The 26,312-nt window shown below is 46.3% G+C and overlaps 1 protein-coding gene across 2 annotated transcripts in view; it reads right to left on the bottom strand.

Moving 5' to 3' along the window:
• ENTPD2 (ectonucleoside triphosphate diphosphohydrolase 2) overlaps nucleotides 1-22,669 on the bottom strand; it is a 39,587-nt gene extending 16,918 nt beyond the window's left edge. The window contains exon 1 of one of the 2 annotated variants that reach the window (XM_028715367.2): nucleotides 22,438-22,669. In XM_028715367.2, coding sequence (XP_028571200.2) covers nucleotides 22,438-22,560 — 123 coding nt within the window. In that variant the 5' untranslated portion in view covers nucleotides 22,561-22,669. Of the gene's footprint in view, nucleotides 1-5,305; nucleotides 5,401-22,437 lie in introns of those variants that run through there. The other variant, XM_028715369.2, reaches the window with a different exon arrangement.
• Nucleotides 22,670-26,312: the final 3,643 nt, after the last annotated feature.

The raw sequence follows: 26,312 nt of genomic DNA, 5'->3' as shown, positions 1-26,312 counted from the left end.
TTTGCCACTTACCAGCTGTTCCTGCTTTCTCCGCCCTATAAGGTTTTCATTCTTTGACCTTGCTATGGACCTTGGTTGGTCGCCGTTGAGGGGCCAGGTAGGAATTTTTCCACTTGGCAAATTGGCACCAGCCACTTGGTTTTCACCTACCTCATAGCAAATCATCACAACTTTCTTGGTATTGGCGGTTAGGCATTGGTATTGCTCTGTAGATGGAAGAGGGGAGGTTATGCCATCACCTGCCCTGCATATTGAAGGGTAGTCCGATAAAGGATTCCGGGTGGCGTAGCCCTGTCCGAAGCCTATGGAGGTGAGGGCCTAAGGCACGCCCCCTATCAGTGACCCTGGGGGAGTTCCTAGTTGATGTGCATCAGCAGGACTCTCCCTACTGGTGGTTAACCCTTCCCAGACTTCAAGAGGATGGGCTGAAGCCGGATATAGTCGGTTAGGACCAATGCCTAAGCCAATACTGCTCATCACCTGTTACCAATAAAAGTTGTGGCCTTATTTAGCCCATTAACCTTAATAATTGTGTCATGTGTCATTTTTTCCACTTTTTTTTGGGGGGGGGACTCGCCACGCAACTCCCTCCTGCAGGAGGCAGTGGGGGCTACCAACCTGGGTGGCTGGGTGCTTCTGAATAATGCCAATTGCTGGGGGACACAGAAGGGGAGGGGGCTTTGGCGCTCAGGTCCTACTTGCAGGATTTTCCATTGGGGCATCTGGTTGGCCACTGTGAGAACAGGATGCTGGAGGGGCCCCTGGCCTGACCCAGCCGGCTCTCCTTCTGTTCTCATAAATATTACCGTATTTTTGGCTCTATAAGACACACCTGACCATAAGACGCGCTTGGTTTTTAGAGGAGGAAAACAAGAAAGCAATGCAAAACCTCTTGAGCGAAGAGGCAGGAGCGCTCCCTCTTTGCTCAAGAGGCTTTGCGTGGCTATCCCTGAAGCCAGGAGAGCAAGAGGGATTGGTGCACCAATCCTTCTTGCTCTCCTGGCTTCAGCGATAGCTGCGCAGCCTGCATTCAATCCACAAGACGCACACACATTTCCCCTTACTTTTTAGGAGGGGAAAAGTGCGTCTTATAGAGCGAAAAATACGGTACATTTTCAACCATGGTGGAAGAGCAATCTCTGGGTTCAGTCCTCCTCCCTGCCTTGCAGAGCCTCTTTCAATTGCAGTTTAGGAGCAAATGGTGAGATAAAATAAAAATTAAGAAAGGTGTTTGGGGGTAAGTATAATTCCTGGGTGGTGATTATCCCCTAAAAGCCCACACCCTTACTGTTACTGTCCCTCCCTCAATCATGAAACTCACTGGGTGACATTTAGGACAGTCACTCATTTTCTCTCTCGCCCCCTACCTTGCAGGGTTGATGTGAGGAAGTGGAGTGGGTACCTGGGCTCTCCTTCACTGGAGGCTTTTAAACAGAGGCTGGATGGCCGTCTGTCATGAATAGTTTAGCTGTGGTTCCTGCATTGCAGGGGGTTGGACTAGATGACCCTTGGGGTCCCTTCCAACATTATGGTTCTATGAAAACTATGCATGCGGCCCCAAGACTGATGGTAGGCTTAAAAAATACTGATGAATATATAAAATAAATATAATTTATTTAATTAAATTAGAATTAATTTAATTTAATTTAATTTAATTTAATTTAGGGAGGCTATAGGTAAAGGCTTTCCAAATGTACACACAGAAAGGAACCAGGACTGAATGTGGATCCCCTGGGGGCTGGATCCCGTTGTGTTTCTCTGAGCAAGGGGAGTAGCCTCTGAGCACATGCCAAGTGCCACCGTCCCTCTTCTGAATACCAGCAGGCAGCTCTCATATACCTTGGTTTAAGCGACAGAACTCCTGTTGGTTTGGGATGGGGAATGGAGCCGCCACACCCCTGTCTTTTAAAATGCAAGCTGAGCTTTGCCGACACTTAACTGTGCTTCAAGTGCAGGATTTCCATACAGGGATTACAAGGCTACTCACTTCAGAGCTGATATCCTGGACTTTGCTCTTTGCCAGAGAGCGTCAGGAAAGATTCAGCTGTCACCTGAGCAGAGAGACCCACAGCTCCTTCTCAAAACAGACCATGGCAGGAGAACGGCAGGGTTCTCAACGGTTCCTGTCCTTTTGACCATCTATGGACTGAACAGCCATTCTATAAATAGGTCCTTTCTTCTCCCTCCTGCTTGCCAAGGCAAAACCCACCAAATGCCCATGAAGAACAGGGAACTGAAACACACAAGGCTTCTGCAGGGGGTGGAGAAGGGGAACACCCATCGCCAATGAGAGATGCAGGAGGAATTCGGTCCTCATGTAAATGCAAACCTACCCAATTCACATTTCCCGAAGCAAGAAGGGAACTGAAAAAGAGATGTGCATCAGAACCTCTGTTTCCCTGAATCCTGCAGTGCAGCCTTTTGGCCAGTCAAAAAGGCCAGAGTGAAAACCATGCACAAATATGCATATATCAGGGGGAAGTTCGCATTAAGTAATTCATATTGTAACGTACAAAACAAAATGCATTGTATTAGGGAAACTACATACAGAAATGGATATATTAAGGAGAAAGGTGCACTGAGACACTGTTGAGTTTTCATGAGGGCATAAAAAAATTATGCTGCACTGTCAATAATTAGACTATGCAGTCCATACAGCTAGTATTGCCTACACTGACTGGCAGGGACCCATCAGGCAGGGAGATTCTCCTAACACTGCCTAGAGAGGCCACTGGGGGCTTAACTTGTGAGCTTTTTATGCAAAGCAGGAGTTGCACCACTAAAGGGATGAAGGGGCAAGGGATCCAGTGCCCACTGCAAAAGAGGGCAGGGCAACAATGTCCCTGAATTGATCCATACACCTATATTACAGGTGAGGAATCCTGAAGCTAAGAGAGAAGTGATGAGCACAAGAACAGCAGTGGAATAATTGATTATTACTACTACTTGGTGTTAAACTGTTTGGGAGGTGGAGGGCGTTTGCCCAGAGAATTTCCTTGTGTGGTGCATGGGCCTTTGACACACCAAAGCCATGCAACCAGAATGTGGTGCTGAACTCACAACTCCCTGATAGCCCCCTGAGTTAGCAGGCACTACCGCGCAGGTGCCCTCACCAGTTTTATGTCAAGTGGGATAGGAAGGACACTGATAAGCCTTGGTCCAGTATACCTGAAGGAGCGTCTCCACCCCCATCGTTCTACCCGGACACTGAGGTCCAGCGCTGAGGGCCTTCTGGTGGTTCCCTCACTGCGAGAAGCCAAGTTACAGGGAACCAGGCAGAGGGCCTTCTCAGTGGTGGCACCCATCCTAGAGAACGCCCTCCCGCCAGATGTCAAAGAGAACAACAACTACCAGACTTTTAGAAGACATCTGAAGGCAGCCCTGTTTAGGGAAGCTTTTAATGTTTGATGCATTACTGTGTTTTGATACTTTGTTGAGAGCCGCCCAGAGTGGCTGGGGAAGCCCAGCCAGATGGGCGGGGTATAAATAATAAATGATGATGATGATGATGATGATAAGAAGCTTAGAGGGGGTAGGAGAGATTCCATTTGCCAGGCAATCTCAGATCCATTCCCAGATGGCAAAGTTCAGCAATGTCTGCCAAAAGGCCGGGTAGAAAGAAGGCAGTGGGACTAGATGACCCTTTGGGTCCCTTCCAATTCTACAATTCTATCATCAAGTGCATTTGCATCAAATCATTCTCCCTGATCAGAAGAATACATAATGAAATGCACTTGCTTCAAATTGCCCTCCCCACTTAGAAGAACGGCCCTCAAGATTTTGCCACAATTGCATTATTGGCAACTTAAAGACTTACACAGAAAGATAAACTATTATTTATTTAGAAAGCTACCATCAAAGGAACAGAGCGCTTAAAAAGAGAGAGGTCCCTGCCTGTAGGGGCATGCTAGGGAGCGACCGGAAGCATCTGAGCATTTTCTTCCCAGTTAACCCTTCTGTTTCCCCCTTCTCAGAAATCCAGATTATCTGTCCTGTGGGGCATATGGGAATGTAGGAAGAGATAGATAGATAGATAGATAGATAGATAGATAAATTTATTGTCATTGTCCGTATATACACTGTATACACAACAACGAAAATCAAACACCCACCCAAAGACCGGGTTCACATACACATTTGCACGTATCTCCATCACTCTCATCCTATTCAGACATAATCTATAAAAACATAACATAATCCAGAATATAACATAACCTATTGAAGGCATAACATAACCTAAAACCTATCTCATTCCTTCCTACTCCCTGCTTGCTATTCCTTGCAGCTGGCCCTGAGATCATTATTTAGTGCAATCAGAGCTCTTGGATAGAAACTATTCAGAAGAGACCCACTGGGTCAATTTTGCTGCTGTTGTATCAGCTGAACTTTGTAAGGCACAGGCAGCAGAATGCTGTTGGCAACTCAAAGTAACCAAAAATTTAAAAAAGGCCAATGCAATTCTAGGCTGCATCAATAGAAGCGTCCAAATCAAGGGAAGTACTAGTCCTGCTCTCTTCTGCCTTGGTCAGACCACACCTGGAGTCATGCGTCCAGATCTGGGTACCACAATTTAAGAAGGATATTGACAAACTGGAAGTTGTGCAGATGAGGGCAACCAAGATGATCAAGGGTCTGGAAACTAAGGCTTATGAGGAGTGGCTGAAGGTGCTGTGTATGTTTAGCTTGGAAAAGAGGAGACTGAGAGGTGACAAGATAGCCATCTTCAAATATCTACAGGGAGGAGGGAGCAAGCTTGTTTTCTGCTGCTCTGGAGGGTAGGACTCAAACCAATGGATTTAAACAACAAAAAAGGAGATGCCGGCTAACCACCAGGAAGAGTTTTCTGGCAGTAAGGTCCATTTGACAATGGAACAGTTCAGTTGAGATGTTCAAAGAAAGTTTGGATGGCCACCTGTCAGGGATTCTTTAGCTGTGATTCCTGCATTGTGGGGGGAGGGACTTGATGACCCTTGGTGTCCTTTCCAGCTCTAAGATTCTATTATTTTATTTAGCCACCCATCAATAAACATTTCTTGGGAATCTTACAGCATAAGCTCAGAAACCCAATGCTTCACTACTTGGCTGTTCTCCTGTATTTGGGCTTGCTCCCATGTCCAATGGGCAGGTTTATTCCAGCCTTGGCCAACTTGGAGTCCCCACCCACCCACCGCCATTTTGGACTACATCTCCCATCAGCCCCTGCCAACACAGCCATCAAGAGGGCCGCAGGCTTTTGTTCATGGAACCACAGAAAACTGCCTTGGCCCATTAAGAAAACAACAACAACAACAACAACAACTCATACCATCAGCATGAACGTAACCCTTGGACACATATTCCGTCCTCCTCTCCCTCAGCCGTCCCCTGGGAGCAGGCATTCCATCAGGCTGCCTCAGCAGGAGAGATGGGATGCTTTGCCGAAAGACCAGCTGCACTAAGCACCTCCTTCCACTGAACAGCGCCAGCATTTGGTCATTACAGGAACAACTGTTTTAGAGTGGTGCCCAAGTGTGATTCCATGCCCCCCCTTGTCCCTTGTGTGCCATGTTATATTCTGTTCTTTAGACTGCAAGCCTGTGGACAGGGACTGTCTAGTTTTAACTGAGTGTGTGTCAGCTACTCTGAGAGCTCTGTTTTTCTTCTTCCCTCCCTCTCTCCCTCCACCCTCCCTCCCCCTTCTTCTTTCTCTTCTTTTTTCTTTCTTTCTGTTTCCCTTCTTGGTCTTTCTCTTTTTGATATATTAAGAAAGAGACAAAAGTGTAATATGAAAACCTCCGTAAGTTAAAAGTGATGTTATGTAATTTTTTATTACTATTTATATATTGTTAAAATTGGTTAATTGTAAAGGAATTGATGTAGCAACTACTGTGGTTTTTTTCTTTGTTAATGTTGAATTCTAAATAAAGTATCATATCACAAAAAGAAAGAAAGAAAAGAAAAGAGCCTTTCTGGCCAGCACAAGCACATGAGACATAAGTGCTCTACATGAAAGAAACAAAAAGCATTATTAAATGGGAGGGAGATAAGCCTTCACGTTCCAACAAGTAACAGCACACAATGGAATGAAATAGCAGCTTGTGCTTTGCCACTGAAGGATGGTGGCGGCTGGCTAGTGTCCAGTTCCACAAGGCAATGAGCTTGCCCCACGGAACCCCACGGAAAGAAGGCTTTTCTCTGTCAACTAGTGATATGGAGACCAAAGCCTTGCAAAGCCATCTGGAAAACTCCCTCTCTTGACCTCTCAGGCTAAATCCACACTGCCAAGGCATCTAGAACCAGCTCCATTAGTGGGATTTGGGACAGGGCCAGCTCCAGATTTTGAGATGGATGGGCTCTTCCTAGGTGAACCTCCCCCCACTGATGCTGTCCAGTCCACAGAAAAGCTCAGAGATGGCAAGGGCCCTCCTCACCTTCTGGGTCCTCCTGTGCTACTTCAGAGTGAGAAACAGGCAACAACGAGAGGCAGTAGCCCCCCTTTGGAGGTGTGGGCATTGGGAAGCACCCAGTGATGCCAGCTCATGATTGCCAGCCCTCGTTTGGGGCTAGCACTCAGTGGCAGATGACATGCTTTGCAAGCAGAAGAGGTCCCACGTTCAATGTCTGCATCAGCTCTGGAGATTGCTCTCTCTGCTCACCACCCTGGATAACCACTGCCAGTCAGAGTAGGGACAATGGTTGGCTGGGTGGAATGGTGGTCTGACTCAGAAACATGAGGACGTCAGAAGAAGAACCCTCACAGATCAAGCCAATAGCCCATCTGAGCCAGCATCCTCTTGTCGCAGTGGCCAGCCAAATGGGAAGCCCAAGTAGGACCTGGGTACAACAGCAGCCTCCCTACCTGCAAGTCCCAGCATTTGGAGACATGAAGCCTCTGGCAGTGGAGGTAGAACACACTGGTTGCATCTGAGAGTCTGATCCTCCATGAATTTGTGCACCCCCCCTTTTAAAGCCACCCTCCTCCTTCTGGGAGGGAAGTTCAGAGTTTAACTTTGCCCTGAGTGAACTACTCTCTTTTGTCTGTCCATAGTCTTCCAACATTCACCTTCATTGGATTCCCCAGTTTATTTATCCAAAAGAAGAACAATAAAATAGAAATTAAAAGGGGGGGAAATGCAAGAAAAGGACAAGGCACACCATGGCCTCAAAGAGTAAAAAATTAAACAGTTCCAGAGTTCACATTAAGTATATTAAAGTTGCCAAATGTTCATAACTGCTATTGTTGTGTGTTTTGTAGGTCTTTGACTTGCAAAACAGGCAAAATTATTGTGGTTCCTTTGTGGTTTCCAAAATTATTGTGGTTTTCCTTTTCCTTGCATAAAGCTGATTTGCTGCATCATTTTCTCTGCTGTTGCTAAAGTCCAGATCCTTCTGTACCAGGATGGTAAGTTTAGGTTATCAAAATCTTACCTGTGTCAAGCGGCGGCTGATCCAGCTGCAACTAGCAAATGCCGAATCAAGTCCTTAGACCTGATATCCTTGTTATGCCCCATAAACACAGACAGCAAAAATAATTCTGTATTATCACCTGTAGCACCAGTAGAAGTTCCTTATGCGCATCAGACCAAAACCCTCATATTGGAATGCATTCCTGCCAGGGGTGGTAAAATGTTTCTTTCTAGTACGATGAGCAAAAAACCTCTCAGTCTGCTTTCCCTACACCAGAAGATTGAGCTAACAGAGAGACAGCTGAACTGCCATTCCTTCCTCCCAAAAGCCATCAACAATAATACAATTCTATGATTCTCTGGTTCCCAAATGACCTTCTCCTTTCAGAAGAGCCCATCTGTTGATGGAACGTGCTTCCATGTCAAAAAGTAGGGCAGCTGAACACTGTCTCAGAACCAGCAAGATAATCCCTAGAGGTCTTCCTTGTTCTCTAAAACCTCTCCTGATGAACAAAACGTAGCCAAGAATCACAGGACTATAAGGGACCCCTCAGATTACATCCAAACTAAACCCATCATTGTTATTGTAGGCAGTACAAGTTGCTCGGAATTGCAAGTGGGGAGTGAGCTGCTGTTGAATTCAGGCCCTGCTTGCACACTTCCCATAATGAGCCTCTGGTTGGCCACTGTGAGAAGAGGATGCTGGACTAGATGGGCCCCTCTGGTCTGATCCAGCTGCTGCAGGGCTCTTCTTAGGATAACGTTCTCAAATTTGCAACAATCCACACACAGCACCAGCCTTTCACCCTCTGCTTTGCAGAGAACCTGGACGATCCAGTTCTGTGTCAAAAATCTGGTGGAGATTCTTGCAAAAGGTTTTTTTTTCCTTAATGCCTTCTGATTACTTAATACACACCTCAAGGGCAGTTAATTTTCTAGGGCGAGACTCGCCGATTTGCATTCAAGCAATAACTTGATTGTCCTAAAGAGGCTGCCCAGACAACATGACAGTATCCAGATCAAGCAAAAAATGCCTTGTAACTGGTAACGCTGCTTCAGTTTCCTTCCAAACAAGTCCTGGCACCTCACTTACCCTAGTAGTGCCTGGCTCTGTCTTGACAACTATTCAGGATGGGGGAGAAATTCCATCCAGATCACCTTTAAAGGTGAGCCTGCCTAATTTCTGCTTTTTCGAAAAATATGCAGACAAAAACACAGCCATCCTCCAAAATTCATGTTCCTCTGAATTTTGCAATGCCATTCTCCTCCAGTCCAGCAATGTGCACAAAATGGCATAAGACTGGGTAAAGTGTGTGGAACAGTGTGCCTGTATTCGTAGCAGTGACATCCAAGATGCCAAACTTTAGAGAAGATGTGCTTTGCAAAAAAAAAAAAAAAATGTTGGGCAAAGCTGTGTATAAAGATGAATATATTAGCAGAAATTAGCATTAAAATACCAATAAATTTTCATGAGAACTTAAAGAACAAATAGCAGGCTGATGTGGAATTGAACTTAAGATTCAATTCAGATTTAAGATTCATGACAGCTATATCCAAACTCACAGAAGCAGGCTCCAGTTGGCCAATATTCTATGACAGACGCAATACACCTGAGAGGAATGTTTGCAAACACTCCGGGGCATTTGTGTAAAATGTGTGCAAGCAAATGGTGATGGTTTCATGCAGGAGGTTAGACTTCTTCAAATTTTTTTGGTACCTGCATTGCAGGGGTTTGGACTAGATGACCGATATCTTCCAACTCTACAGTTCTATGATTTCCAAAGCAGTTTGGCTGGAGTCAGGGGCGGAGGGAATTAAAAACTCAGAGGAGCTCGCTTGCTTTGCCTCCACAGTTTGTACATTGGCTCCGCCTATTGCAGGACCGCCCCTTGAAATCTCTTTCCCATAACCTCTGACCACTCCAAGCCAAAAGGGGACATTCAGACCGACAGCCAGCCCATGTTCCCTTGTACATCTGATAGTCATCTATGCCTCCCGCCTTGTTCCACAGCCCAGCCTCTCCTCCCGGTTTTAAGCAAGGCTCCCCTGGAGCTTATTTAGCTACAAGATTCACAAGGCCAATTTTTCCGTAAACAGCGTATTGTGAGCTCAGCAACAGAGAGCAGCCCATTTCCCAGCCTGCACATCTGTAGGTCAAACCTCAGCCAGGAACACACACCCCCTCCAACCCCCCCCCCCCCCGCTTCCTTGACAGGCCCCCGCAAAAGAGCCTGGAGAGAAGTCTGTTTTTTTATCACCCTCCTTTAGGTGGAAAAATCTAGAGTTGGGACTTGGACTCTTGCAAATTCCAAAAGAATACATGCTTCGGACTGCCAGATGCATGACTTGTAAAGATCACAGAGTTCTTGGAAAGCTGACACATTCAGGAGAGGGGTGTGTGTGCAAAGAACAACAACATATCCTAAGAGGAGCCTTGCTGGATCTGGCCAAAGAACCATCTAAACCAATACCTCCAGCAGCCAATCAGGATGCCTTTACGAGCAGGGCGTAAATGCAAGAGCCTCCTTTCGCTGGTTTTCCAGCATCTGCTTTAAGAGGCAGGCTGCCTCTGCAAATGGGGGCTCCATTTAACAAGCATAAGGGTGTAAGACGAGCCCTGCTGAATAGGACTCTGGTCCATCTAGTTCAGTATCCTGTTTTTGTACAATGGCCAACTATTTTGGCATAGAAAATCCTCCCCTGTTTAATCCTGGGCATCTCCAGGCAGGGCTGGGAACAGCCACAAGCTGGAACTCTGGAGAGTGTCAGTGCAGACAACAGTGAGCATGGTGGATCAATGATCTGGCCCCTGCAGTAGTTGTTCAAAAGGCATACTGCCTGGAGGCTCCACCTGCCAATGGCTGTTGACTATGATGGCTAGACCTCTGCTCCATGAATCTGCCTCCCCTGGTACACGACCCTGTTATGTACTGAGTTGAATAGGATCCAAAATGCAGCAGTCTGATTGGTCCTAGAGACCCTGTCTGCAGTGGCGTAGCGTGGGTTGTCAGCACCCGGGGCAAGGCAAGTAATTTGCGCCCCCTAACCCATGGATTTGCGCCCCCTAACCCGTGGATTTGCGCCCCCTAACCTGTGGATTTGCCCTAACCCCAGATGTTGCGCCCGGTGCGGCTGGCCCCCCCTGCACCCCCACGCTACGCCACTGCCTGTCTGCCCTTAGTTGCATTTGTGATCTCCCATCACTTACCGTATTTTTTGCTCTATAAGACTCACTTTTCCCCTCCTAAAAAGTAAGGGGAAATGTGTGTGCGTCTTATGGCGCGAATGCAGGCTGCGCAGCTATCTCAGAAGCCAGAACAGCAAGAGGGATTACTGCTTTCACTGCGCAGCGATCTCTCTTGCTGTTCTGGCTTCTGAGATTCAGAATTTTTTTCCTCTTGTTTTCCTCCTCCAAAAACTAGGTGCGTCCTGTGGTCTGGTGCATCTTATAGAGCGAAAAATACGGTAATTGCTGGAGGGAATGCAAGATACAGGGTGGGGAGGGGACATGTATGTATGTGTGGTGGTAGGAATGCCAATATGCCCTTAGATTTTTGAAGGGTATCCTTTAAATAATGTCTTCTTATAGTAAAGTTGGAAATGCAGAGGGGTCCACGATTAGCATTGCTACCTTTCTTTCATGGCTACCACTTCCAAATCCAAGGAAATGCTGCTTCCCCATCATCACACAAAAAGCATTTATTAGTTGTGATCTATCCTTAGAATGTGGAGCGTGTTAGACTTGTCTCCCCACTTCCTGGAAGCTTCCACTTCCTGGAGGAGAGCAACTGAACGGATGCCAACTCAGAGCAGCAACTTTCGCAGAGCCACAGGGGAGGCAACTTCCCACATGGTTTGGTATTGAGCAGTGCGTAACAGTGGCCCCAGGAGGTTTTGGTTTTCTTTGAATTGCTGTACTCTAATCATTGGGGGCCTTTGGGGGGGGGCTTGGGTTGTAAAACAGCAGCAGAAGGATCTCAGGAGACCCCCAAGAAGAGAAAACAATCAGTACTTAGACAGAGAGAGACCCAAAGCCAGATTCTGAATTTCTTTACACCACCAAGAAAATATTTCCTTTCATCTTCACAATGCATCTAAAACTGAAAGCTGGAGGTGGCAGAGTGGGTTTGTGTTTCCGCTACAGAGAATGCCCTTATATAGCAAATTTTGCAAGGTGCTTGCATGAACTCAAGCTTTTAACCATTTACCCACACCCAGTGAACAAGCCATTGCAATTCATTGTCATGGCAGGATAGACAATGGGCCGTCAAGGCTAATTGGCTGGCTCTAAGAATGGGAGGAACTGGGGTGAAAGACACCCCAACATTACATGGGTCACCTGAGCTACCCTCTTGACCAGCCTGCACTAACCTGGTGCCCTCCTGCGGTGTTAGACTACAGCTCCCATTAGCCCCAGTCAGCATAGGCAAAGGCCTGCTCTTGACCATTCCCACCCCCCACCTCCCAGTACACAACCTCAACTTTCAGAAACTGCACTGGCCTGTCAACCTGCATATATTAATGACATCTTCGGCCTGAGAGTAATCTTTCTTATGCATCAAATGCTGTGCAATTTGCTTCAACCAAAGAAGAATGGCAACTTAAGTTGACAGAATATGCACAATTTGCAGACTTAACATAGAATAAGACAACAAGAAGAACATGTGTTTAAAGAAGATTGGAAAACGTTTATTTAATGTATGGAAAGTAATTGTGTACAGCTGAAAATGCTGGTAGCATTAAGATAAATTCAACAATATAAATAAGTTTTGATGGAATCAATAATGGAATACTGATTGGTATAGTTTTTGTAAAATATAGCCAAACCTCTTCCTCAAATTTTGAAAAGACGTCTATCCATATTGTGCCAAAAAAAGGAGCCCTATTTTGATACTACACTATACAGGGTGGGGTAAGCCCCACCCCATATAATCAATCACAAGATGTGGAACATGCACACCATTTGACTTGCAATGCCCATCAGTGGGGGGTGGGGGTGGGCTCCCTCAAATATTTTAAGGGGGGAGCGAAGACCCCTTGGCCCCCAGGAGTTTGCACCTATGTCATGGTGCAACCAGAACTCTGAGCAGAAAACATTATCTGAAGCTCTGAGAAAGGAAATAGAGAGAGAGAGAGAGAGAGAGAGAGAGAGAGAGAGAGAGAGAGAGAGAGAGAGAGAAAGACCAGTGAGAGAGAATGAATTCAAGAGATCCTCCTTAAAACAGCCCCTGCTGCATTGCAAAAAAAGCCCAAGACAAGCCCAATAGTCTCTTTGAGAAGTCCTGGCACTCAATCTGCAGAACAGAGAAGAATTTTTCTAAGCGCACAGGGGCTCATTCTGGCAGCAGCTGAATGACCTTTGCAAAGAACATCTCTGGGATTCCCAGAAAGAAGAAGAAGAATTGACTGCAGCTTCTCTGTGTCCTGATTTGAAATAAAGAAGGGCAAGACCTGGAGTCTCTTGCAAGCCTTCCAAGATGCTGCTTGACTCTTGCAGCTCGTAGATCATAAACTGTAGATTTGGAAGGGACTGCAAGGGTCATCTACTCCAGTCCCCTGCAATGCAGAAATATGCTGAGACTTGTTGCAAGGCAGCATCTAGAGGGCCACATTTATTCCTCGGAACCCGGGAGCATAAACATGAAATCGATATTACTATTTCATTTGTGTGTCTCACTTTACGCTTGTGTACAGTGAATTGCTGGTTGGATAGTGTTCTTGAAGCTACAAACATGAGCCTGACCAAACTGTGGGAGGCGGTAGAAGACAGGAGTGCCTGGCGTGCTCTGGTCCGTGGGGTCACGAAGAGTCGGACACGACTAAACGACTAAACAACAACACAGTGAATTGCACCTGCTGTTTTACCACCCACTCAGTCAGTTTGGAGAGGTCCTATCAGAGCTCTTCTCAAACTCTTTCTATTTTAAACAATAGCACTAGGAAACTTGGCTGCCTCACTGCTCATCCCTACATATACAGGTAGATAGTTTGTGAACAAGTTAAAAAGCAGAGGTCACAACACCAATCCTTTGGGGGTCTCCATTTCCTACATCTCTCTATTTAGAGAATTGTCCATCTATTCCCACTCTTTGCTTCCTGATTTCCCTGTTTCTTAATAGGCTCCTGGTTCACAAAAAAGACCCCACCTTTCATTCCGTGACAGCTAAGCTTACTCAGGAGTCCTGGGTGAGGTGCTTAGATTTTCAAAAATCTTTTGACAAAGTACACCATTTCAGCTGGGTGACCTCTATGTGCCTGTAGAATCTCTCAGAGAACTCTAAAAGATTAATGAGACATGGCTTGCCTTTGCAGAAGCCATGCTATTTCTGCTTTCCACTTTTGAAGTCAAATATGAATGTTACTGGAAGTTGTCCATTTACATATGTGAAGTTATGGCTCTGTGATCACTCTTGCTAATCGGTCCAGCAACAGTTAACATATTGCACCAAGCCCTGGGGACCACTTAAGGCTCAGTCCAGGGTCACCCCCCACTCTCTGCTTCGCTCTATGGCCAACTGTTCTGGGGTGTACGCATTTAACTGCCTTATACCATCAGACCACTGGATGCATCTTGCTCAGTATCACTACACTGACTGCCAGCAGCTCTACAGGGTTTCACCGTACCTGGAGATGCCATTAGGGGAACCTGAGACCTTCTGCAGGCAAAGCAGGTGTCCTAGTACTGCGCTACAGTCCTTCCCTGACCCAGCTCTTCCTTGTATTCCTAAGATATCATGTCAGTTTGTGACAGCACATTTTGTCACTTCCCAAAGCTCTACCCGCCAATGCTTCCAAGTGAGAGAGATTGAGAAACAGGGCTTCAGGATTGCTCATTGTCTCATTTGGGAGGCTGCAGATGAAGTCACACTTTGGCAAAGTTACAGGAGAGTCAGGGAGAGTTCCAGCTGGAAAGTAGGAACGAGAGCAGGGAAAGAGCACAGCATTTATATAACTCCTGAGTGACTTGAATGCTAATCTGGAGGAAGGAAGAAGAAACGCCAGAGGAGGCGTCACCAAACTTGAAGGAAGGAACGAGCAGAAGGGAATGGGAGGAGATCAGTCCTGGGAGGTCACAGAACAAGGTTCCAAATCATTCCTTCGACTGATAGATTCAGGCTATGAGAGTCAAGGTTTAGGTAGCCAAAATAACATCACCCTCCCCCCCCCACAAGAAGGAGGTCAAGAGGCTTGGGGCTGCCCCAAAGTTTGGAGAAGTACAAAAATACCCAGTAAAAAAAAACCCAGTGCAGTCGGAGTGGTGGAAAGAGAAAACCCTTAAAACTGCTGAATAAAGACTGAGCGTGGTCAGTAGTCAAAGGATTCTGACTGACAGAGTGGGGATGGAAAACAGGGGCATGGCTGACTGGAATGTCTCAGACCCTGATCAAGTAGCACTCCATACGGCAACCTGTGGCCCTCCAGATGTTTATAAAATATTTACATATGATGTTTCTTAAAATCATAGAATTGTAGAGTTGGAAGGGAACCCAAGGATCATCTAGTCCAACCCTCTGCAGCGCAGGAATCTCAGCTCAAGCATCCATGGCAGATGGCCATCCAACCTCTGCTTAAAAACCTCCAAGGAAGAAAAGACCACCATCTCCCAAGGGAGACCATTCCACTGTTGAACAGCTCTTACCCTTCCTCGTTTCTTCCTAAATATATCAGAGCCGTTTACAACAATTGTGCGTAAAAGCATACAATAAAAACCATATCAAAAGGTTAAAATCAGAAATCAGCTAACTATTGTGGAAATAGGTATTCCAAGCCTGAAGGAATAGAATTTTTCAACAGACATTTAAAAGTTGAAATGGAAGGAATTTGCTGGTTCTCTGGTGGCAGAGTGTTCCACAGGACTGGCTCAGTTTCCTGATGCTTTCATGTGAACTTCACCAACTCGGAGAATGACCAGCAGTGCTGCTGCAGATGATCTCAGTGACTGAGATGAGATACAAATATTCAGGTGGTGCCTTAAGTACCCTGGAGCAAAGCTATTCAAGGCTCTGTAAACAGTACCTAAAACCTTGTTGGACTCCAACTCCCATCAGCCCTAGCCAGTGTGGCCAATGATCAGGCATGATGGGAGTTGGAGTCTGGTAATATCTGGAGCAGCCTTTCTCAACCTGTGGATGTAGATGTTGCTGAACTACAACTCCCATCACCCCTAGCTAGCAAGGCCAGAGCTCAGGGATGATGGGAGTTGTAGTCCAACAACATCTGGGGACCCACAGGTCAAGAACTGCTGAGAGGTAACCATGCTGAAAGAGAATGCATTAGGGGGTCATGGTTAATACAAACCACTCATCCTTTACTGTGGATTTAGACTTTGCAAACGACTTGGAAGTGTCTCTAGCAAATGCAGTCCACGAATTAGCCCCAAGGCTTTCCTGATTTCCCCTCCAGCAAAGTCAAGGTGCCAAAAGGCTTCTGTGCATGCAGGGCAGGTTTTTGGATGCAGGCCTCAGCAAAATTGTGCAAGATTGTTCCCAGGCTTCTTAAAAGACTCTCTCCTGCCCTGGCAAAGCAGCACTCTCAGACTTGGCTGTGGTGCCAAGGGATTTAAAGAGATTTACATACCAAGCATGGAAGGCAGGATGCCCATGCGGAGACCGTGCCTCTCCTCTCCTCCCCCTGCCCCCCCCGCCCCACCAGGAGACTCTCCAAATACAATGCTCCCACAGCAACCCAGCTTATGCATGTAACCAAAAGCAGAAACTCCCCTGAACAATCTCTATATTATTTCACTTTTCTCAAACAGCTTCCCAGTGACTGTGTAACACAGGTCAGTGTGACTCTTCCCATGGTGCAGATTAAAGGGGATGATGAGCAAGAATGCTGGAAGCAAGATATGAACCCACAATTATCCCTCTCTGTCCTTCATCCCCCTTCTATGGACCCACAGATCCCATGTTCACAGGTGGGAAATCTTGACTACCTTTAAATAGAAATTAAAAAAAAAAAAAACACGAGCCTATGTCATGGCAGTGCCGCCTCAGAAATCAGCAGGAGATGTCAGGCTGCCAGAGGCAGGAAGTGGGTAAACCACAATCAGGAGCGGAAAGCAATGATCTCACTTATTCAGCACTGTAGGTCCCAAAAGGGGCAAGCAGGGGGTGGCAGTTGATGGTGATCTACTGTTTGTATGCCCTATCTGTTCTAGAGGTAGACTGCCCCTGCATGTGGAAGTTCTATTTACCTTTCAACCCTCTGCAGCTCCGTGGAATCCATTTTGCATTGGCCTCAACATAGCAGTGGGTGGGGAACAGCAAAGCTGCAATCCAGCAACATCTGGAAGGTTACATCTGGAAGGTCCGCTTCATTTTACGGGGTCTCTTCCAACTCTACAATACTTTGATTCTATAGAAGAAAGGTTGGCTATAAATGCAAAGATCCATAGAATCTTTCTTCCATAGAATCACAAAACTGTAGAGGGTTGTTTAGTCCAATTCCCTGCAAGGTAGGGATCTCAACACAGTTTCTCATCCAGTTTGAAACCATACTGGATGCTGCTATCATAGAAGCCAAGGTGGACGTGGCTTCTAGGTGGTCACCCACCCAGTCCAAGACCAGACCTAGATCCCATCAGCACCAGCTAAAGTGGCCAATGATCAGGAACACTGGGAGCTCCAGCCCAGCAGTGTCATCTAACCATCCCTCTCTCTCTCTCTACATCGAAAGCCACCTAAATGGCCTCCATCACGATGGAGGGCAGCAAGATAAACAAAAGGAAATGCTAGCAGATCTGCTTACATTTATGCATGTCTGGTATGTACCCTACAAGGAAGATACAATATGAGATTTCCATGGTGCAAAAATGTGGTCAAAGAAGAAGACGACGACTACAAGGAAGTCTCTTTCGCAATCTCTCCACACAGCCTCGCTCCATTTGCAAACTGCACCGGCAAGTATATATATTCTTAATGTTTAACCTGACCTTGCCTAAATGTGCCACTTCATTTCCTAAGCTCACATTGCCGTTTCACAATAGATCCTCCTTGCCAAATAGCTGGGATACCTTTCTCTCTTGCCTCCTTTCCTCTGGGGAGGGGATAAGGAGCAGTGCCCCAAACAATTTAAACAAAAACCAGGAGGGTAGGCGGAGAACTCCTACTCTGCCCTGTGTTTATTTATGGCAGGAATGCACATAGAAGGAGGCGTGTTTGGCAACAGTTTCCACAGCGTGGATGACACAAGAGGGCTTCCCCGCTCTAACCTCACCTCATCTTCCCTGACAGCAGATATTGCACCTGCCCTGCTGATGGGAACACAGATAGGCCCTAAACGTAACTGGAAATTTGTGATCATATGGAAGGCATCTTGCCTGTCTGGCACGGTGCTCAGCACCCAAAAAAGGGCCAACCTAGATGCCTAGATGGAAAAGGTTCGAGGAAGATGTTCCCAAGGAGCAAGACCAACTCTGTGAGAAAAGATTAATGCAATCTTGTAGTATATATAGTACTGAAATGCTACTGTTGTTGCTTATGTTGTTATATTTGCTATTGTGTTGTTATTGTTGATAGATATGAAAGGAGCAAGCAGAACCTTGATGAGTGTACAGTGGTACCTCGGGTTACATACGCTTCAGGTTACAGACTCCGCTAACCCCAGAAATAGTACCTCGGGTTAAAAACTTTGCTTCAGGATAAGAACAGAAATTGTGCTCCGGCGGCACAGCAGTAGTGGGAGGCCCCATTAGCTAAAGTGGTGCTTCAGGTTAAGAACAGTTTCAGGTTAAGTACGGACCTCCGGAACAAATTAAGTACTTAACACCACTGTACCACAGTGGTATACAGTGGTACCTAAGGTTAAGAACTTAATTCGTTCTGGAGGTCTGTTCCTAACCTGAGGTATCACTTTAGCTAATGGGGCCTTCCGCTGCCGCCGCCACACGATTTCTGTTCTCATCCTGAAGCAAAGTTCTTAACCTGAGGTACTATTTCTGGGTTAGCGGAGTCTGTAACCTGAAGTGTTTGTAACCTGAGGTACCACTGTATTGTGAAAAGAGAGGGGTGGAGCTATGGCTGAGGGGCCAAGCTCATGGATCTAATACAACCCTCACCCCTTTAATGCAGGAAATCTCCTCATACAACAACCCTGAGAGGAGGCCATCTAGCCTCTGCTTTAAAACCTCCAGTGAGGAGAAACCACGTTCTGTTCCACTGCCTACCACTTTGTTCAAAGCCCTTTTTCTTGCAATGTGCACCCACTAATCTGGGTTCTTATCCTCTGGAACAAGAGGCAAGAGAGAACAGCATTCCAAATATTTGAAGATGGTTCCTATTGCAATTTTTTTTTTTAAACCAGGCATCTCTCCAAAGCAGAAACTACAAACTGCCCAAGAAGATACCTCACACGAATCCAATAAACCACCATAAAAAGGGAGGCACAGAAACTGGGAGTATTTCCAGCAAACAGATTGCTTGTTCTAAGCCTCAGGCGCTGCCTTGTATCAGGTCAGACCTTTTGTCCATCCAGCCTCCTCCGACTGTCAGCAGCTTCCCAGGGTGGTCTTAGGCCTTAGACCTGGGCTCTTCTGCATGCCAGGCAGATGTTCTATGCCAGCAAAGTCCTTGCCCTCCCTGATCTAAACAGATGACCCTTGCATTCTTAAAGTGTTTTGGAGCGCTTGAGCTGACTGATTGCCTTTCTCTCCAGAGAGGTAGAAAGGAAGAAAGATTGTGACCGTTACTCCATGCCAGTATTGGGAGGGGGTTGGTTTCTGAGATGGGAGTGTCAGGTGCAAACCCTGGCCCACTGAAAGATCTTGAAAGAGCTGCTGTGTGATAAACTGGGATTTTTCTATCACAGGGCGAAGCTGCCCACTAGGCCAGGTGTGAGGAACACCTGAGGCCATTCAGATGTTGCTGGACTACAACTCCCATCATCCCTGACCATTGGCAGTTCTGGCTGATGGGAGCCAGAGGCCAACAGTACTGGGTTCCCCAAAAACAGGACATTAAATTTTCCTAGTAGGCTTTGCGACTAAATGAGTTGACCTGTGTCTCCCTCGCCTGGTGCCAAAGGCCCTGAAGGCCTTGCGGGGATAGCAAGAAAGTGCATTGTCATCCAGTCCATTAATATATCTTAGCAGATTTCCCCCCCACACACCTCCTTCAAATTGTTGATAATTGGTTTCAAAAGGGGTGGGTGGGTCCTTAGGTCCACCCAGCAATCCCTTTTTATCCCTTCCACTGTTTCTTAAAAGAACACTCACTCTGAAGTTGTTCTTGTTAATATCTCAGCTTGTTAATATTAACCAGGAGATGTAAAGATGGGCAATATCCAATGCTAGATTAATGGGCACATTCAGTGGCACTTTGCTGGAGACAATGCATGGCCTTTTACTTCATTTTAACCCCTTTTGCTTTGAAAAAGTGTGGTGTGCAGTCTGAAAGATTTGTACCATGGGTTTTTGTGTGTGTTATAGGTGCTGAAAAATAAGGTACCAATTCAGAGTTCCTGTCACTGAAGATGATTCGCTCCCTGGACATACCCCAGTTTTAGCACCCAGGAAAGCCATCCAGGACCCTCGCCTTCCCCACATACATAACACAAACTATTTAATTAATACAACAAGAGAGATTATAGGTATTCAATCCTGTACTCAAATTATTCTGTCACATTCAGAAATATTAGCCTCTGATTTTAGATGGTTGCACGTTGGGCGTGGTTATTCAACAACAACAACTTTTATTGGTCAGCCAAATACAGGTTATAGCCAAAAAGCTGAAAATGAAGAAAATGAAAGATGTAAGCAAACAATCTCAAAACATTTTTTCCTCCCCCCCATTTAATCATATTTATTGATACTTGCCCAAAGATATACAAAAGTTCATACCCAGTACAGAATATCTTTTTATAATACACTGAAATAAATGTTTAATCTAAAAAGGAATTAAAGGCAGAAAGAAGGGGGGGGAAGGGAAATAAATGAAAGAAGAAAGGGAGAAAGTGAAAAAGGAAAAAAATACTCTATGAAAAAGACTCCCGGTTCTCTGTCCTGCAGGTAAATATAGTTTTTACTCATTAATTTCCAACCATTCTATCTTCTATAAACCATTTTTAAATCTTCAAATCCAGATATTACAAGCATTTTATTTCATACAAAAAGTCCATAAGAAGTTTCCAGTCCTGAATAAATGCCAGTAAATATTTTTCTCTAATTAAACACATTAACTTTGTCATCTCAGCTAAGTACAAAATCTCAGAAGCATATTAAAACACAGGTGATTAAAAAAAAAGTAATAAGCAGAGCATGAGTAAGTAGGGTGGCACTTTGGATATGCTCAGAGCTACTGTTACATTTTTAGTCACCACTTCTCAGCTAAGGTGGCTGGCCGCCCAGAAAAACTGCCTGTCACTTGACTGTTAAAACAACAACCAAATCTCAAAACAGCTTACAAAAAATACAATACTGTATTATAAAATCATCAATAAGAAAAACTAACAGCAGCAGTTTAAAACTTTCAGAAAGCCAGAAAGCAGAGACACCAACAATAGGTGGCGCCAGAGCCAAGAACAGACAGGGCCTGAAAGGACCATCTTTCGTTGCGCCCCATGAAGAGAGATTGGATTCAGCCCTGGGGCTCAGCCCTGGGTTCCAACGAAACTCCTAAAAATTGCTACCATTGAATTACAGTGCAAAGACTTGTTCACCAGAAAGCTAAACTTTAAACTGCCCAGGAGAAACCTGCCCTTCCTCCACCACCCGTTCAAGAACAAAACCAATGACAATTTTCGGGAGTGGGGATGAACTTCCAATTGCACCAGGCAGATGCTAAGTCAGTGATCCCCTCTCCCTAGCGACCCAATTCCCTCCTCAACCCCATTAACCCTGCCCGCCTCCAATCAAACCACCTGGAAAACGCATCTAAATCGACAAACCCTTAAGCGCCGCGACAACAGAACGCAAAGCAAGGAGTTGCCCCCACGCCTATGAAGGACCAACGCTTTTAACACTCGAGGCGCGTGTTTTTAGGACCCAACATATTTTTATGGTTGCAAGTTGCTTTAAGAGTTTAAGTTGTTTTAAATATTGGTTTTAATGCTGTAACCCGCCAACCTTAGCATGAGGGGTTGGCTAATAAATTAATAAACAGCAATAAGGATAACAGAAAATTTGAGCGTTGTCCCGAATGACTCTCAACACACGCGCGCGCGCGCACACACACACACACCCCAAACGAAAAACAAACTGGAGATACTTCTCCACAACTTTTGAACAGAAAGATGAAGAGGTTCCTATGGAAACTGTGTAATACACTGAGCTCTCTCCCAACTTTGCATCCTGGATGGGGCCCTTTTATTTCATCTTCTGAACTCTTCAATTGGATAAAAACATTTAAGTTGGTTTGCTTTCAGCTCAAGAGTTCGGACTTGAACTGGAGGTCATTAAATGGGTTCGGAAACTCGAGGCGGGGAGAAGCGCTGCCACCACCCGCAGAAAAGTGGAAGTTAGAAACAACATCCCATCCCATCTCCCTGTTTGAGGAACTGGTCCTCTGACACTGACCGGCAGAAGCCCCGTGTGACTCCCGTTGGAAACGCCAAGGACCGGACGAGGAAATTCCTGCGCGCAAAGCGAGCGCTCTGAGGCTGAGCTACAGCCCTTCCCCTACTAAATTAAGGGTCCGGTCCCCATTGTTCTGAATGAAGAGCTGGATCAGAATGGAACCCTAGGAAGCCGCCTTATACTGGGTTCAGGCCACTGGTCCGCCGCGCTTAGCGCTGCCAGTGCCAGCTCTGGCTGGCGGAAGCTCTCCAAGTTCTTAGACGAGGGAGGCTGCCAGCTCTGTTGGGAGATGCCAATAACCGCGCCTGCGACCTGCCGCGCATAAGGCAGATGCTCTGCTGCAGAACGCTGCCCCTAGCCCGCTCAGTTTGCAAAGCTGAGTGCCTCTGCACATGCTCTTTTTCCTGGAGGAGACAGAGCTGTGCCCCGATTCAGGTATCTTCCCACCACCTCCACGCCAGCTGCAGCGGAGGCTACGCCGGGCGTCTGGATTATGCCGGGCGTCTGGATTATGCCGGGCGCTGCACGCGCGCTACCTACCTTGAAAGCGGGAGGCTCCCGCAGATCCTTGGTTGGCAGGCAGAGGAGCAGGAGGCCCGCCAACGCCGCCAAGCCCAGACCGCCTAGAACCACCGCCACCTTCTTGGTCCCGCCGCTGCCCATCTCGTGGCTTTGGCAAACCGAAAACCGGAGCTGCAAACCGAAAACCGGAGCTGATGCGCCTCGCCTGCTCTCCGCCGCTGCTCCGAAGCTCAGCTCCTCCTCCTTCCTGACCGGGCGGCTTAAGAGGCTGGCGCAGCCAAAGAAGGAAGGCGGGGCGGGACCTGACTGGGCAGGTAGGGAAGAGTCTCCTCCTCCTCCTCCTCCTCCTAGCAAAGCTGCCAAGTCAGCTTGGACCGCGCTTCCTGGGAAGTATCAGCGCCCCACGCGTGGGGATGGCAGGTCGGTGGAACCTCTCTGTGCAGGCGCAGGCTACCGCCGATTTATGTGCTAATGTGTCTGTTTCATAAAATTTGTACACCGTTTGACTGTTAAAACAGCAGCAACAGCACACAAACATCGAAGCAACTTACAAAAAAGATAAATCAACAATAAGGAAAAACTAACAACAGCACTTTAAAACTTTCAGTAAGGTAAAATTTTCTAAAACATTCTGCTAAAAGCATTCTTGTTTAAACAAGGCTGCCCAGATGTTTTAATCTGTTTTAGACTATTGTTTATTGTTTTAAACAAGTATGTTTTTAGCAGGTGCCACAAAGAGTAAGGTGAAAGCACCATCAACAGGCAGGGAGTTCCAAAGTGTACAGGTGCTGCCACACTAAAAGACTGAGTACTTACAGTGCGGAATGGGTACAGCAGGTATAACAGTGCCCACTCTGGCAATCAAAGCAGTCAAGTGGGCATATATGGGGTAAAGAAATCCGATAGATTCCATTAATTTCCATCCTACCCTTTCTTCAAGGAGCTCAGGGTGGCACACAATGGTTAGGATTGGTGGAGATTGTCTTCTTCTTCTTCAGCGATCCCTCGTAGCCAAGTAAGATTGTCTTCCATGAACACGGTCTTAATGGTGAGTCCATAAGTGACTGTGGAGGCCAATTCTGGATCCACACCTCCTTCCACAGTGGGGACATAGGTTTCCGAGTGGGGGCTGATCACGGTGAGAGTCTGCCAAACATACCTTCCTCTTAGCGTGGCTTGGGAAACCCAACCAGATGGGCGGGGTATAATAATAATAATAATAATAATAATAATCTCGTTTCTTCCTTTTGTCCTGAGTTCGTGCTTCTTCAAAGTGCAATACAAATTGGTAAAGGATATTCCCCAACTGGAGTGCTCGCAGGACAGTGTTTCCCAATTTCCCATGCTTATACAGGCATACCTCGAGTTACAGACGGTCAGGTTGCGTTTTTTCGGGTTATGGACGCGCCGAAACCTGGAAGTACCGGAACAGGTTACTTCTGGGTTTTGGTGGTTGCACATTTACAGAAGCACTAAATCGTGCTTTGCAGAAGCACTGAATCACAACCCATGCGTGTGTGCACACAGCACTGCCTGGATGCAAACATTGCTCCTGCATGGATCACGTTTGCAACCCGAGTGTCCACTGTACTGCAATTTTTAAAGATTTGCCTTGAGAGCGTCTTTAAACCTCTTTCGTTGTCCACCTGCTTTTCGCTTTCCATTTTTAAGTTGGGAATAGAGTAGTTGCTTTGGAAGACGATAATCGGCATCTGAACAACATGACCAGTCCAACAAAGTTGATGGAGGTTGTACGTATTCCTAGGTTAGAGCGTCAGCCTAAGAAGAAGGAGTGGGATCCAAGTTCAAATCCAAGGCCATCTCGGAAGTTCTCTGGGTGCTGTTGTGCGCACTGCTGTCTTTCAGCCTAACCTACCTCACAGGGCTGTTGTGAGGAAGTGAAGGGCTGCCTAGCCCTCCTGGGAGGGAAGATAAAAAGGTAAAGGGACCCCTGACCATTAGGTCCAGTCATGGCCGACTCTGGGGTTGCGGTGCTCATCTCGCTTTATTGGCCGAGGGAGCCGGCGTACAGCTTCCGGGTCATGTGGCCAGCATGACTAAGTCGCTTCTGGCGAACCAGAGCAGCACACGGAAACGCTGTTTACTGTCCTGCCGGAGCGGTACCTATTTATCTACTTGCACTTTGACGTGCTTTCGATCTGCTAGGTTGGCAGGAGCTGGGACCGAGCAACGGGAGCTCACCCCGTCGCAGGGATTCGAACCGCCGACCTTCTGATCGGCAATACCTAGGCTGTGTGGTTTAACCCACAACGCCACCCGCGTCCCTGGGAGGGAAAGTGGGCTATAAATGCCATAAAATTGGCTTTCATGGATGAGCCTCTTTGTGGGCTCCCCCTGCCCCAACAGAGGCATCTGAAACACCACTGTGGGAATCTCGGGTGCCAAGATACTCTTTATTTGTACTTTTTAGGAAAGATGCCCACCAGCTGTCTCAAGATCCCAAGGTAGTAGGATACATGTGCAAAAAATACTAAGTCCCATAAAAATGTGACCATTTATTTGTTCTGAAGATGTCTAAACTGTGTAGTCATCCAAAGCATGAATTTCAGGACAGGGTATATAAAGATCAAGTATTAGCACAATTTTAAAAAAAACACACGCCTATATACTATACACCAGAACAGTTGTTCTCAAACTTTTTACCTGGGCCACAGTTTCAGAATAAAAGTTTGCTCACACCACACCAATAGATAGATAGTAAAATATTTTCTTGGATAACAAAGGCACATACAGCATCTCTGCTTTCAATTCACAGAGTCCTTCCTAGCAAAAACTGGAGGACCGCAGGGGCTTGCCATCCGTCCTCTAACCATTCCACCACACTCCTCTGATGGTATTCCCACAGCCTTTTATGGGGCTGGTGTTGCTAAGCAGTAGAGAGTCAGTGTGGCATAGTGGTTAGAGTATTGGACTAGAACCTAAGAGAGAGCAGCGTTCAAATCCTCACGCAGCATGAGGCTTACAGTGTGTTATCTTGGTAGCCTGCCACTGCCTCTGTCAGCCTAACCCACCTCAAAGGGTTGTCCTGCGGGTTAGATGAGTCAATTGGAAAGTGTATTCCCAAGTCAAGACACCACCACTTAGGGGAAGGGCAATGCCCCTCCCCTGCAGATGAAACTCAGAGAGGACCAGATGGATCTCCTGGTCCATCTAAACAAGCACTCCATACCCAGACACAGTCTGCCTCCAGATGCCTACAAGATGCTGGGGGCAAACAGGGAGGACTACCCCCTCCATGGCCCTGCTTGTGGGCCACCCAGAAGCATCCCTTTGGGTGACCAAGTTTTATTTACTCATCCAGCCATTCCTATCCCACTTAAGTTTAATTCAAGTGAATGGCACTTAAATGCAGGGCATGAACTGTATGTATAGTGTCTGAGTACTCAATGCACCTTATGTCTGTCAGCTCAGGGGAAGAACAGCCTCAAAATGCAAGGCAAGCTTCGTTATATCTGAAACCTGTGGGGATAGGGTGGTATACAAATATCATCATCATCATCTCCATGTCACAGATGAAGGATGGTGAGGTTGAGAAGCAGTGGTGTACAGGAGGCCAGCTTGCAATAATAATAATAATAATAATAATAATAATAATAATAATAATAATAATAATAATATGAGTTTGACCAAATTGTGGGAGGCAGTGGAAGACAAGAGTGCCTGGCGTGCTCTGGTCCATGGGGTCACAAAGAGTCGGACACGACTAAACAACTAAACAACTAATAATAATAATAATAATAATAATAAATTTTATTTCTATCCCACCCTCCCCAGCCAAAGCTGGGCTCAGAGTGACTAATAACAGTAAAAATAGCACAGTTTACATAAAATCACATTCAATTAATTGAAATACATTCTAAAATCAATTCAGA

Source organism: Podarcis muralis, chromosome Z (assembly GCF_964188315.1).
Source record: "Podarcis muralis chromosome Z, rPodMur119.hap1.1, whole genome shotgun sequence".
NCBI lineage: Eukaryota > Metazoa > Chordata > Lepidosauria > Squamata > Lacertidae > Podarcis > Podarcis muralis.
The sequence above is the reverse complement of the archived record's forward strand: the minus strand, read 5'-3'. Positions and strand labels throughout refer to the sequence as shown.